Here is a 16,155-nt window from a genome sequence, read left to right as displayed (position 1 = left end):
GTGGCCATCAGACCCCAATTCCGTAGTGTACACCATTTTGGAAATAAGAGCAAAGAGGTGCTGTCCACACATGTGGCCACTAAGCCTTTAGATGCGTTTTGTGGCAATTCTAACTTCAACCACATGTAGAGTGACGCTTTCTGTCATCTTCAGCATTGCAGAGTGATTAACCCAACCCCCTCACCTAACTCACTGCAGTCATCGGGTGCCTTAAGTAGCAGTAGAGTAGAAAAACAAGTTGGTGTTATATGCTTGTGTGTGTTTCGTTGTATCCTTTAAACCAGGGGACCCCAAACTCCGGCCCGCGGGAAGTTCCAAGAAAAAAAAATATTTAAACATTTTAAAAACCAAAAACATTTTGGAACATATTTTCCACATAAAACCAATGATTTACTTTGTCACTGGAACACAACGCCAATGATGAAGTAAAGGCGTGTATTTGATCAAAACTGGACTGTTCAATTTTTCTTAGAAAATGTTTCACTTCTCATCCCATCACTTCCTTCGCATCTTACTCTAAGAGTTGTTTTGCACCACAAACCAACAAAACCACCCTCGTCGAAACACACCCTTCTGGTGTTGGAGTAGAAGTAGCCACAAGCATCCAGACTCCAGCTGACCGATCTAGTCAATTAGTCAAGGTGGAGAGGCGCAGGGCACGCTGGAGCCCGGCCCAAGATGGCGGCAAGGACACGGAGGATGCGAGCGAGCGGCGAGGCGATGTGTGTCGGGAGCGACGCCGCAGTCAAGTTCAGGTGCGTGGATAGCACACCGGGACACAATTAACTTATCTCCTCTCAATGTATAAAAGGGGAGAGGGAGGAGAGAGCGGGGGAGAAAGTTTCACCTCCGGGAATTTTAAACAAGGTGTTTGTGTGGCTAAAGGCTAACGCTTCCCAACTCCATCTTTCTACTTTGACTTCTCCAATATTAATTGAACAAACTGCAAAAGATTCAGCAACACAGATGTCCAAAATACTGTGTAATTATGCAGTTAAAGCAGACGACTTTTAGCTGTGTGTGTGTGCAGCGCTCATATTTCCTTACAGCCCGTGACGTCAAACGTACACGTCATTATTACACGACGTTTTCAAGAAAAAACTCCCGGGAAATTTAAAATTGAGATTTAGTAAACTAAAGCAGCCGTATTGGCATGTGTTGCAATGTTAATATTTCATCATTGATATATAAACTATCAGACTGCGTGGTCGCTAGTAGTGGCTTTCAGTAGGACTTTAAATGAGCTCAAATATAACAACAAAGGAGGCATAATGATGCAATATTTACACACAGCTAGCCTAAATAGCATGTTAGCATTGAGTAGCTTGCAGTCATGCACTGACCAAATATGTCTGATTAGCACTCCAACAAGTCAATAACATCAACAAAGCTCACCTTTGTGCATTCACGCACAGCATAAAAAGTTTGGTGGACAAAATGAGACAAAGAAGGAGTGGCATGAAACACGTCTTTCTGTGGCAGCATCGGAGAAAGTTGTGCATTTAAACAAACTTTGATGAGTTCAAGGACTGCCAAAATGAGTAGGACAAAACGGCGCTGGCCAAATCCTCTCATCAGTGAAGCATGTCTAACATAAACAGTGAGATTTATGACAATTAGGAAGGTTTGTGTCATTTTTGTTCTCCTACAGAAAATATATTCAAACAAAAATTATACTTTTCCTGCCACCTTTTTCCATTTTGATACATTTTGAAAATCTCCAGGGAGCCACTAGGGCGGCGCTAAAAAGCCGCATGTCGCTCTCGAGCTGTGTGTTGCCAACCCCTGAGCTGGATGAATGGATGAATGGATGAATGGATGGATGAATGAATGAGAATATCACTTGACAAAAGTTAGTGATGATATCTGTTTTGATCTACGTGTCGTTTTGGCGTGATTTGAAGTCAACAAAAGAGGTGGAGTAACATCCAGGTGGCCCCCGCCTTCTGTTTGTGGGGCCCCAGGTGACAGAGGTCATGACCCCTGTGCAGCAGGACAATGCTGGCTGAGAAGTGAGCGTCCAGAGGGGAAACTTACTAGAGATTAATGGTGCTGGTGGCAGCCACTGCACTGCCGTCCTCGGCTAAGACGGACAGGTGAGCTGTGCCATGGCTGTCTGGGACAAAGTAGTCGGGCTCGTAGTAAATGTCCGGGTGAGTGGTGTCGTCCGTAATTTTCTTGCGTATTCCTTCGCCGAAGTAGTCGGATGTCATGTTTTGGATGAGCTGGGAAGAGTTAAATATGTCACAGGTTAGCACAATCGAAACCCTTTTTTATCATCTAGGAACATGTTTATGTTCTATTCCTAACATTTCTCATCTAATATTCTGTTCTTCTTCTTATTATTATTATTATTGTTATTATTATTATTATTATCATTATTATTATTATTATTATTCTCATCTAATCTTCTATTCTTCATCTTCTTAATATTATTATTAGTAGTAGTAATAGTAGTAGTAGTAGTAGTATTATCTAATTTTCTATTCCTAATATTTCTCATCTAATCTTCTATTCTTCTTCTTCTTATTATTATTAGGGTCCGCCCTGCAATGGCAAAGGACATCCATGTCCTTTGCCATGCAAGGACCCTATTGAATCTGTAGCGTTTTATTAGGGTCCGCCCTGCCAGCAAAGGACATCCATGTCCTTTGCTAAGGCAAGGACCCTATTGAATCTGTAACGTTTTATTCTTTCTTTATTATTATTATTATTCCGCCGCCTCTTTGAACCTTAATTTGACCCACTGACCATGCCTCAAAACTCACCAAATTTCACACACTCATCGGAACTGGCGAAAATTGCCATCTAATAAAAAAACCAAACCCCAAAAATGAAAAATGCGCGCTAGCGCCCCCTACGAAAAAAAAAAAACAGACTGCTTGCAACTTCCATTAGGAATGTCGTAAAGACATGGAACGAAAACCTCTATGTAGGTCTGACTTAGACCTAGATTCCCCATCAGAAATGCCTATACCCAAAATCAACAGAAATTTTCCAAAAACTCATTCAAAGCAAAATTTTCGCAAAAAATGCTATTTTTGCCTCTTTGAGCTGCAATTTGACCCCCTTAAAATGCTTCAAAACTCACCAAACTTGGCACACACATCAGGACTGGCAGAAATTGCGATCTAATGAAAAAAAAAAATAATAAAACTCAAAATTGCGCTCTAGCGCAATTTTTCAATAAAACACAGAAAAAACTGCTTCCAGGAAGAAAACACAGACAAAACTGCTTGTAACTTCCGGTAGGAATGCCGGAAAGACATGAAACAAAAACTTCTAGGTAGGTCTGACTTAGACCTACATTTCGATAATTGACATCCTTCGGCAAAAATCAACAGGAAGTTAAAAATTGCCCCTTCAAAATAAAAGTTTTGTGAAAACCCGTCACCTTTCTTCAAAAGTTATCTCCTCTGAGCCCGTTTGTCGTTTCGGCTTCAAACTCGCACAGGAGAGAGTTTGGACACTTCTGATTAAAAGTATAGATCAAAGTTTTGATTACTGCTCCGGTTTGGATTTTACGCGCCTTCAAAAAACCCCTGCGCAACTTTTCCTAAAAAATGACGTTTTTGCCTCTTTGAGCTGTAATTTGACCCACTTAAAATGCTTCAAAGTGCTAGTTAAAGCTCTGTTATGCAGACCGAAAGCCATTTATCAACAACATCCAGAATCGCCGATCTGTAATTTCACCCCCTTAACATGCTTCAAAACTCACCAAATTTTACACACATATCAGGACTGGCAAAAACTGCCATCTAATAAAAAACCAAACCCCAAAAATCTAAATTGCGCTTAGCGCCCCCTAGGAAAAAACCCAGACAAAACTGCATGTAACTTCTGTTAGAAATGTCGTAGAGACATGAAATAAAAACCTCTATGACCCGGGACACGGCGGCGGCGGCCAACGGCGGACCCGACCAACGCTGCTTGCAGCTTTAATTATTCTTTATTATTATTCTTTCTTCCGCACCTACGCGCTGCAACTTCACCCCCTTAACATAATTCAAAACTCACCAAAGTTGACACACACGTCGGTCTACCGTGACACCACAACATATTAAGCAACCAAACCCCAAAAATCAAAATTGCGCGCTAGCGCCCCCTAGGAAGAGATTAAAAACAGACTGCTTGTAACTTCCGTTAGGAATGTCGTAGAGACATGAAACAAAAACCTCTGTGTAGGTCCGACTTAGACCTACATTTCCAATAAAAAATGTCTATACCTAAAATCAACAGAAATTTTGCAAAAACTCATTCAAAGCAAAATTTTCCCAAAAAATGCTATTTTTGCCTCTTTGAGCTGTAATTTGACCCCCTTAAAATGCTTCAAAACTCACCAAACTTGGCACACACATCAGCATTGGCAGAAATTGCAATCTAATGAAAAAAAAAAAAAAAAAAACTCTAAATTGCGCTCTAGCGCAATTTTTTCATAAAACACAGAAAAAACTGCTCCGAGGAAGAAAACAAAGACAAAATTGCTTGTAACTTCCGGTAGGAATGCCGGAAAGACATGAAACAAAAACCTCTATGTAGGTCTCACTTAGACCTACATTTTAATAATTGACAGCCTGCAGAAAAAATCAACAGGAAGTTGGCAATTACCCCTTCAAAATAAAAGTTTTGTGAAAACCCGTCACCATTCTTCAAAAGTTATCTCCTCTGAGCGCGTTTGTCGTTTCGGCTTCAAACTCGCTCAGGAGAGAGTTTGAACCCTTCTGATTAAAAGTATAGATCAAATTTTTGATAAGTTCTCAGGTTTTGATTTTACGCGCCTTCAAAGATCCCCTGCGCAAAGTTTCCTAAAAAATGTCCTTTTTGCCTCTTTGAGCTGCAATTTGACCCCCTTAAAATGCTTCAAAACTCACCAAACTTGGCACACACATCAGGACTGGCAACAATTGCGATCTAATGAAAAAAACCAAACCCCAAAACTCAAAATTGTGCTCTAGCGCCCCCTAGGAATACAACACAGACAAACTGCTCCTAGGAAGAATACAAAGTCAAAACTGTTTGTAACTTCCGGTAGGAATGTCGTAGAGACATGAAACAAAAACCACTATGTAGGTCTGACTTAGACCTACATTTGAATAATTAACATACTTTGGCAAAAATCAACAGGGAGCTTGATATTTTCACTTCAATACAACAACTGCATTACTTTCACAATGCATTAAATAGTGGCAGCAAGGCTTCTCCTGCCGTGGGGCTCGGGGGCAGCAACCCAAGGCGCGCTCGCACCTTCGCACCCTAATTTGACCCCCTTAACATGCTTCAAAACTCACCAAAATTGACACACACATCGGTATGGAGCGGCAGACCAACTTATTAAGCAACCAAACCCCAAAAATGAGAATTGCGCGCTAACGCCCCCTAGGAAGAGACAAAAAACAGACTGCTTGTAACTTCCGTTAGGAATGTCGTAGAGACATGAAACAAAAACCTCTGTGTAGGCCTGACTTAGACCTACATTTCCAATAAACACTTCTATACCTACAATCAACAGGAAGTTGGCAAAAACCCCTTCAAAACAAATTTTTTGCAAAATATGCCTTTTTTGCCTCTTTGAACTGAAATTTGACCCCCTTAAAATGCTTCAAAGTGCAAGTTAAAGCTATACAATGCCAAGCGAAAGCCATTTATCAACAACATCCAGAAACGCAAATCTATAATTTGACCCCCTTAACATGCTTCAAAACTCACCAAATTTTACACACACATCAGGAATGGTGAAAATTGCGATCCAATAAAAAACCAAACCCCAAAAATGAAAATTGTGCTCTAGCTCCCCCTAGGAAAAAAAACTGACATAACTGCTTGTAACTTCTGTTAGAAATGTCGTAGAGACATGAAACAAAAACCTCTATGTTGGTTTGACTAAGATCGGGACCCGGGACACGGCGGCGGCGGCCAACGGCGGACCCGACCAACGCTGCTTGCAGCTTTAATTATTCTTATTATTATTCTTTCTTTCTTCCGCACCGATACTCGCATATGCGCTGTATTTTGACCCACTGACCATGCCTCAAAGCACACCAAATTTGACACACGCGTCGGTGAGGAGTTTCTTCCCAACATATTAGGGACCCGAACCAGAAAAATCAAAATTGCGCAATAGCGCCCCCTAGGAAAAGACAAAAAATGGATTGCTTGTAACTTCCGGTAGGAATGTCGTAGAGACATGAAACAAAATCCTCTATGTAGAACTGACCGAGACCTAAATTCCCCATCAGAAACTCCTATACCCAAAATCAACAGAAATTTTGCAAAACCCTTTCAAAGCAAAATTTTCACCAAAAATGCTATTTTTGCCTCTTTGAGCTGTAATTTGACCCCCTTAAAATGCTTCAAAACTCACCAAACTTGGCACACACATCAGGACTGGCAGAAATTGTGATCTAATGAAAAAAAAAAATTCTAAAACTCAAAATTGCGCTCTACAAAATTTTTGGAATGAAACACAGAAAAAACTGCTTCTAGGAAGAAAACACAGACAAAACTGCTTGTAACTTCCGGTATGAATGTCGGAAAGACATGAAACAAAAACTTCTATGTAGGTCTCACTTAGACCTACATTTTAATAATTGACAGCTAGCAGAAAAAATCAACAGGAAGTTGGCAATTACCCCTTCAAAATAAAGGTTTTGTGAAAACCCGTCACCTTTTTTCAAAAGTTATCTCCTCTGAGCGAGTTTGTCGTTTCGGCTTCAAACTCGCTCAGGAGAGAGTTTGAACCCTTCTGATTAAAAGTATAGATCAAAATTTTGATAAGTTTTAAGGGTTTGATTTTACGCGCCTTCAAAGATCCCCTGCGCAAATTTTCCTAAAAAAGATAATTTTTACCTCTTTGAGCTGTAATTTGACCCCCTTAAAATGCTTCAAAACTCACCAAACTTGGCACACACATCAGGACTGGCAACAATTGCGAGCTGATGAAAAAACCAAACTCCAAAACTCAAAATTGTGCTCTAGCGCCCCCTAGGAATACAACACAGACAAACTACTCCTAGGAAGAAAACAAAGACAAAACTGCTTGTAACTTCCGGTAGGAATGTCGGAAAGACATGAAACAAAAACTTCTATGTAGGTCTTACTTAGACCTACATTTTAATAATTGACAGCTAGCAGAAAAAATCAACAGGAAGTTGGCAATTACCCCTTCAAAATAAAAGTTTTCGTGAAAACCCGTCACCTTTTTCAAATCGAAACTCCTCCCAGTGCGTTTGTCGTTTCGGCTTCAAACTCGCACAGGAGAGAGATTGAACCCTTTTAAAAAAAGTGGTCGGACAAAATTGTGATAAGTTTTCCGGTTTTGATTTTACGCGCGTTCAAAGAACCCCTGCGCAAATTTTCCGAAAAAATGTCATTTTTGCCTCTTTGAGCTGTAATTTGACCCCCTTAAAATGCTTCAAAACTCACCAAACTTGGCACACACATCAGGACTGGCAACAATTGCGAGCTAGTGAAAAAACCAAACCCCAAAACTCAAAATTGTGCTCTAGCGCCCCCTAGGAATACAACACAGACAAACTACTCCTAGGAAGAAAACAAAGACAAAACTACTTGTAACTTCCGGTAGGAATGTCGTAGAGACATGAAACAAAAACCACTATGTAGGTCTGACTTAGACCTACATTTGAATAATTAACATACTTTGGCAAAAATCAACAGGAAGCTTGATATTTTCACTTCAATACAACAACTGCATTACTTTCACAATGCATTAAATAGTGTCACCAAGGCTTCTCCTGCCGTGGGGCTCGGGGACAGCAACCCAAGGCGCGCTCGCACCTTCGCACCCTAATTTGACCCCCTTAACATGCTTCAAAACTCACCAAAATTGACACACACATCGGTATGGAGCGGCAGACCAACTTATTAAGCAACCAAACCCCAAAAATGAAAATTGCAAGCTAGCGCCCCCTAGGAAGATACAAAAAACAGACTGCTTGTAACTTCCGTTAGGAATGTCGTAGAGACATGAAACAAAAACCTCTGTGTAGGTCTGACTAAGACCTACATTTCCAATAAAAAATGTCTATACCCAAAATCACCAGAAATTTTGCAAGAACTCATTCAAAGCAACATTTTCGCAAAAAACGCTATTTTTGCCTCTTTGAGCTGTAATTTGACCCCCTTAAAATGCTTCAAAACTCACCAAACTTGGCAGACACATCAGGACTGGCAGAAATTGCGATCTAGTGAAAAAACCAAACCTTAAAACTCAAAATTGCGCTCTATTGCAATTTTTGAATAAAACACAGAAAAAACTGCTCCTAGGAAGAGGAAACAGAGGCGCGCTCGCACCTTCGCACCCTAATTTGACCCCCTTAACATGCTTCAAAACTCACCAAAATTGACACACACATCGGTATGGAGCGGCAGACCAACTTATTAAGCAACCAAACCCCGAAAATGAAAATTGCCCGCTAGCGCCCCCTAGGAAGAGACAAAAAAGAGACTGCTTGTAACTTCCGTTAGGAATGTCGTAGAGACATGAAACAAAAACCTCTGTGTAGGTCTGACTTAGACCTACATTTCCAATAAACACTTCTGTACCTAAAATCAACAGGAAGTTGGCAAAAACCCCTTCAAAACAAAATTTTCACAAAATATGCCTTTTTTGCCTCTTTGAACTGAAATTTGACCCCCTTAAAATGCTTCAAAGTGCAAGTTAGAGCTATACAATGCCAAACGAAAGCCATTTATCAACAACATCCAGAAACGCAAATCTATAATTTGACCCCCTTAACATGCTTCAAAACTCACCAAATTTTACACACACATCAGGACTGGTGAAAATTGCCATCCAATAAAAAAAGCAAACCCCAAAAATGAAAATTGTGCTCTAGCGCCCCCTAGGAAAATAAACTGATAAAACTGCTTGTAAATTCTGTTAGGAATGTCGTAGAGTAATGAAACAAAAACTTCTATGGAGGTCTGACTAAGATCGGGACTCGGGACACGGCGGCGGCGGCGGCGGCCAACGGTGGACCCGACCAACGCTGCTTGCAGCTTTAATTAGGGTCCGCCCTGCCAGCAAAGGACTCCATGTCCTTTGCCATGGCAAGGACCCTATTGAATCTGTAGCGTTTTATTATTAGGGTCCGCCCTGCCAGCAAAGGACATCCATGTCCTTTGCTAAGGCAAGGACCCTATTGAATCTGTAACGTTTTATTCTTTCTTTATTATTATTATTATTCCGCCGCCTCTTTGAACCTTAATTTGACCCACTGACCATGCCTCAAAACTCACCAAATTTCACACACTCATCGGAACTGGCGAAAATTGCCATCTAATAAAAAAACCAAACCCCAAAAATGAAAAATGCGCGCTAGCGCCCCCTACGAAAAAAAAAAAACAGACTGCTTGCAACTTCCATTAGGAATGTCGTAAAGACATGGAACGAAAACCTCTATGTAGGTCTGACTTAGACCTAGATTCCCCATCAGAAATGCCTATACCCAAAATCAACAGAAATTTTCCAAAAACTCATTCAAAGCAAAATTTTCGCAAAAAATGCTATTTTTGCCTCTTTGAGCTGCAATTTGACCCCCTTAAAATGCTTCAAAACTCACCAAACTTGGCACACACATCAGGACTGGCAGAAATTGCGATCTAATGAAAAAAAAAAATAATAAAACTCAAAATTGCGCTCTAGCGCAATTTTTCAATAAAACACAGAAAAAACTGCTTCCAGGAAGAAAACACAGACAAAACTGCTTGTAACTTCCGGTAGGAATGCCGGAAAGACATGAAACAAAAACTTCTAGGTAGGTCTGACTTAGACCTACATTTCGATAATTGACATCCTTCGGCAAAAATCAACAGGAAGTTAAAAATTGCCCCTTCAAAATAAAAGTTTTGTGAAAACCCGTCACCTTTCTTCAAAAGTTATCTCCTCTGAGCCCGTTTGTCGTTTCGGCTTCAAACTCGCACAGGAGAGAGTTTGGACACTTCTGATTAAAAGTATAGATCAAAGTTTTGATTACTGCTCCGGTTTGGATTTTACGCGCCTTCAAAAAACCCCTGCGCAACTTTTCCTAAAAAATGACGTTTTTGCCTCTTTGAGCTGTAATTTGACCCACTTAAAATGCTTCAAAGTGCTAGTTAAAGCTCTGTTATGCAGACCGAAAGCCATTTATCAACAACATCCAGAATCGCCGATCTGTAATTTCACCCCCTTAACATGCTTCAAAACTCACCAAATTTTACACACATATCAGGACTGGCAAAAACTGCCATCTAATAAAAAACCAAACCCCAAAAATCTAAATTGCGCTTAGCGCCCCCTAGGAAAAAACCCAGACAAAACTGCATGTAACTTCTGTTAGAAATGTCGTAGAGACATGAAATAAAAACCTCTATGACCCGGGACACGGCGGCGGCGGCCAACGGCGGACCCGACCAACGCTGCTTGTTCTTTATTATTATTCTTTCTTCCGCACCTACGCGCTGCAACTTCACCCCCTTAACATAATTCAAAACTCACCAAAGTTGACACACACGTCGGTCTACCGTGACACCACAACATATTAAGCAACCAAACCCCAAAAATCAAAATTGCGCGCTAGCGCCCCCTAGGAAGAAAAAAAAAACAGACTGCTTGTAACTTCCGTTAGGAATGTCGTAGAGACATGAAACAAAAACCTCTGTGTAGGTCCGACTTAGACCTACATTTCCAATAAAAAATGTCTATACCCAAAATCAACAGAAATTTTGCAAAAACTCATTCAAAGCAAAATTTTCCCAAAAAATGCTATTTTTGCCTCTTTGAGCTGTAATTTGACCCCCTTAAAATGCTTCAAAACTCACCAAACTTGGCACACACATCAGGACTGGCAGAAATTGCAATCTAATGAAAAAAAAAAAAAAAAAAACTCTAAATTGCGCTCTAGCGCAATTTTTTAATAAAACGCAGAAAAAACTGCTCCGAGGAAGAAAACAAAGACAAAATTGCTTGTAACTTCCGGTAGGAATGCCGGAAAGACATGAAACAAAAACCTCTATGTAGGTCTCACTTAGACCTACATTTTAATAATTGACAGCCTGCAGAAAAAATCAACAGGAAGTTGGCAATTACCCCTTCAAAATAAAAGTTTTGTGAAAACCCGTCACCATTCTTCAAAAGTTATCTCCTCTGAGCGCGTTTGTCGTTTCGGCTTCAAACTCGCTCAGGAGAGAGTTTGAACCCTTCTGATTAAAAGTATAGATCAAAGTTTTGATAAGTTCTCAGGTTTTGATTTTACGCGCCTTCAAAGATCCCCTGCGCAAAGTTTCCTAAAAAATGTCCTTTTTGCCTCTTTGAGCTGTAATTTGACCCCCTTAAAATGCTTCAAAACTCACCAAACTTGGCACACACATCAGGACTGGCAACAATTGCGAGCTGATGAAAAAACCAAACCCCAAAACTCAAAATTGTGCTCTAGCGCCCCCTAGGAATACAACACAGACAAACTGCTCCTAGGAAGAAAACAAAGACAAAACTGCTTGTAACTTCCGGTAGGAATGTCGTAGAGACATGAAACAAAAACCACTATGTAGGTCTGACTTAGACCTACATTTGAATAATTAACATACTTTGGCAAAAATCAACAGGGAGCTTGATATTTTCACTTCAATACAACAACTGCATTACTTTCACAATGCATTAAATAGTGGCAGCAAGGCTTCTCCTGCCGTGGGGCTCGGGGACAGCAACCCAAGGCGCGCTCGCACCTTCGCACCCTAATTTGACCCCCTTAACATGCTTCAAAACTCACCAAAATTGACACACACATCGGTATGGAGCGGCAGACCAACTTATTAAGCAACCAAACCCCAAAAATTAAAATCGCGTGCTAGCGCCCCCTAGGAAGACACAAAAAACAGACTGCTTGTAACTTCCGTTAGGAATGTCGTAGAGACATGAAACAAAAACCTCTGTGTAGGTCTGACTTAGACCTACATTTCCAATAAACACTTCTATACCTACAATCAACAGGAAGTTGGCAAAAACCCCTTCAAAACAAATTTTTTGCAAAATATGCCTTTTTTGCCTCTTTGAACTGAAATTTGACCCCCTTAAAATGCTTCAAAGTGCAAGTTAAAGCTATACAATGCCAAGCGAAAGCCATTTATCAACAACATCCAGAAACGCAAATCTATAATTTGACCCCCTTAACATGCTTCAAAACTCACCAAATTTTACACACACATCAGGAATGGTGAAAATTGCGATCCAATAAAAAACCAAACCCCAAAAATGAAAATTGTGCTCTAGCGCCCCCTAGGAAAATAAACTGATAAAACTGCTTGTCAATTCTGTTAGGAATGTCGTAGAGTGATAAAACAAAAACTTCTATGGAGGTCTGACTAAGATCGGGACTCGGGACACGGCGGCGGCGGCGGCGGACCCGACCAACGCTGCTTGCAGCTTTAATTATTATTATTGTTTATTCCGAACCTTCTCACCCTAATTTGACCCCCTTAACATGCTTCAAAACTCACCAAAGTTGACACACACGTCGGTCTACCGGGACACCCCAACATATTAAGCAACCATACCCCAAAAATTAAAATTGCGCACTAGCGCCCCCTAGGAAAAAAAAAAAAACAGACTGCTTGTAACTTCCGTCAGGAATGTCGTAGAGACATGAAACGAAAACCTCTGTGTAGGTCTGACTTAGACCTACATTTCCAATAAAAAACGTCTATACCCAAAATCAACAGAAATTTTGCAAAAACTCATTCAAAGCAAAATTTTTACAAAAAAATGCTATTTTTGCCTCTTTGAGCTGTAATTTGACCCCCTTAACATGCTTCAAAACTCACCAAACTTGGCAGACACATCAGGACTGGCAGAAATTGCAATCTAATGAAAAAAAAAAAAAAAAAACCTCAAAATTGCGCTCTAGCGCAATTTTTCAATAAAACACGGAAAATACTGCTTCCAGGAAGAAACCACAGACAAAACTGCTTGTAACTTCGGGTAGGAATGCCGGAAAGACATGAAACAAAAACTTCTATGTAGGTCTCACTTAGACCTACATTTTAATAATTGACAGCTAGCAGAAAAAATCAACAGGAAGTTGGCAATTACCCCTTCAAAATAAAAGTTTTGTGAAAACCCGTCACCATTCTTCAAAAGTTATCTCCTCTGAGCGCGTTTGTCGTTTCGGCTTCAAACTCGCACAGGAGAGAGTTTGAACCCTTCTGATTAAAAGTATAGATCAAAATTGTGATAAGTTTTAAGGGTTTGATTTTACGCGCCTTCAAAGATCCCCTGCGCACATTTTCCTAAAAAAGATAATTTTTGCCTCTTTGAGCTGTAATTTGACCCCCTTAAAATGCTTCAAAACTCACCAAACTTGGCACACACATCAGGACTGGCAACAATTGCGAGCTGATGAAAAAACCAAACCCCAAAACTCAAAATTGTGCTCTAGCGCCCCCTAGGAATACAACACAGACAAACTGCTCCTAGGAAGAAAACAAAGACAAAACTGCTTGTAACTTCCGGTAGGAATGTCGTAGAGACATGAAACAAAAACCACTATGTAGGTCTGACTTAGACCTACATTTGAATAATTAACATACTTTGGCAAAAATCAACAGGGAGCTTGATATTTTCACTTCAATACAACAACTGCATTACTTTCACAATGCATTAAATAGTGGCAGCAAGGCTTCTCCTGCCGTGGGGCTCGGGGACAGCAACCCAAGGCGCGCTCGCACCTTCGCACCCTAATTTGACCCCCTTAACATGCTTCAAAACTCACCAAAATTGACACACACATCGGTATGGAGCGGCAGACCAACTTATTAAGCAACCAAACCCCAAAAATTAAAATCGCGTGCTAGCGCCCCCTAGGAAGACACAAAAAACAGACTGCTTGTAACTTCCGTTAGGAATGTCGTAGAGACATGAAACAAAAACCTCTGTGTAGGTCTGACTTAGACCTACATTTCCAATAAACACTTCTATACCTACAATCAACAGGAAGTTGGCAAAAACCCCTTCAAAACAAATTTTTTGCAAAATATGCCTTTTTTGCCTCTTTGAACTGAAATTTGACCCCCTTAAAATGCTTCAAAGTGCAAGTTAAAGCTATACAATGCCAAGCGAAAGCCATTTATCAACAACATCCAGAAACGCAAATCTATAATTTGACCCCCTTAACATGCTTCAAAACTCACCAAATTTTACACACACATCAGGAATGGTGAAAATTGCGATCCAATAAAAAACCAAACCCCAAAAATGAAAATTGTGCTCTAGCGCCCCCTAGGAAAATAAACTGATAAAACTGCTTGTCAATTCTGTTAGGAATGTCGTAGAGTGATAAAACAAAAACTTCTATGGAGGTCTGACTAAGATCGGGACTCGGGACACGGCGGCGGCGGCGGCGGACCCGACCAACGCTGCTTGCAGCTTTAATTATTATTATTGTTTATTCCGAACCTTCTCACCCTAATTTGACCCCCTTAACATGCTTCAAAACTCACCAAAGTTGACACACACGTCGGTCTACCGGGACACCCCAACATATTAAGCAACCATACCCCAAAAATTAAAATTGCGCACTAGCGCCCCCTAGGAAAAAAAAAAAAACAGACTGCTTGTAACTTCCGTCAGGAATGTCGTAGAGACATGAAACGAAAACCTCTGTGTAGGTCTGACTTAGACCTACATTTCCAATAAAAAACGTCTATACCCAAAATCAACAGAAATTTTGCAAAAACTCATTCAAAGCAAAATTTTTACAAAAAAATGCTATTTTTGCCTCTTTGAGCTGTAATTTGACCCCCTTAACATGCTTCAAAACTCACCAAACTTGGCAGACACATCAGGACTGGCAGAAATTGCAATCTAATGAAAAAAAAAAAAAAAAAACCTCAAAATTGCGCTCTAGCGCAATTTTTCAATAAAACACGGAAAATACTGCTTCCAGGAAGAAACCACAGACAAAACTGCTTGTAACTTCGGGTAGGAATGCCGGAAAGACATGAAACAAAAACTTCTATGTAGGTCTCACTTAGACCTACATTTTAATAATTGACAGCTAGCAGAAAAAATCAACAGGAAGTTGGCAATTACCCCTTCAAAATAAAAGTTTTGTGAAAACCCGTCACCATTCTTCAAAAGTTATCTCCTCTGAGCGCGTTTGTCGTTTCGGCTTCAAACTCGCACAGGAGAGAGTTTGAACCCTTCTGATTAAAAGTATAGATCAAAATTGTGATAAGTTTTAAGGGTTTGATTTTACGCGCCTTCAAAGATCCCCTGCGCACATTTTCCTAAAAAAGATAATTTTTGCCTCTTTGAGCTGTAATTTGACCCCCTTAAAATGCTTCAAAACTCACCAAACTTGGCACACACATCAGGACTGGCAACAATTGCGAGCTGATAAAAAAACCAAACCCCAAAACTCAAAATTGTGCTCTAGCGCCCCCTAGGAATACAACACAGACAAACTACTCCTAGGAAGAAAACAAAGACAAAACTGCTTGTACCTTCCGGTAGGAATGTCGTAGAGACATGAAACAAAAACCACTATGTAGGTCTGACTTAGACCTACATTTGAATAATTAACATACTTTGGCAAAAATCAACAGGGAGCTAGATATTTTCACTTCAATACAACAACTGCATTACTTTCACAATGCATTAAATAGTGGCAGCAAGGCTTCTCCTGCCGTGGGGCTCGGGGACAGCAACCCAAGGCGCGCTCGCACCTTCGCACCCTAATTTGACCCCCTTAACATGCTTCAAAACTCACCAAATTTGGCACACACATCGGTATGGAGCGGCAGACCAACTTATTGAGCAACCAAACCCCGAAAATGAAAATTGCGCGCTAGCGCCCCCTAGGAAGACACAAAAAACAGACTGCTTGTAACTTCCGTTAGGAATGTCGTAGAGACATGAAACAAAAACCTCTGTGTAGGTCTGACTTAGACCTACATTTCCAATAAACACTTCTATACCTACAATCAACAGGAAGTTGGCAAAAACCCCTTCAAAACAATTTTTTTGCAAAATATTGCTTTTTTGCCTCTTTGAACTGAAATTTGACCCCCTTAAAATGCTTCAAAGTGCAAGTTAAAGCTATACAATGCTAAGCGAAAGCCATTTATCAACAACATCCAGAAACGCAAATCTATAATTTGACC

At 40.4% G+C, this 16,155-nt stretch overlaps 1 protein-coding gene across 1 annotated transcript in view; it reads right to left on the bottom strand.

The window, feature by feature from the left end:
- The window catches only part of ggt1a (gamma-glutamyltransferase 1a), a 56,790-nt gene that overhangs the window by 3,466 nt on the left and 37,169 nt on the right, over positions 1–16,155 (bottom strand). Inside the window, 1 exon segment of the mRNA XM_061907212.1 lies at positions 2,038–2,225. Coding sequence (XP_061763196.1) covers positions 2,038–2,225 — 188 coding nt within the window.

This window comes from Nerophis ophidion, linkage group LG07, assembly GCF_033978795.1.
Source record: "Nerophis ophidion isolate RoL-2023_Sa linkage group LG07, RoL_Noph_v1.0, whole genome shotgun sequence".
NCBI classification, from domain to species: domain Eukaryota; kingdom Metazoa; phylum Chordata; class Actinopteri; order Syngnathiformes; family Syngnathidae; genus Nerophis; species Nerophis ophidion.
Note: the sequence above shows the minus strand (reverse complement) of the source record. Positions and strands in the feature narration are given on the sequence as shown.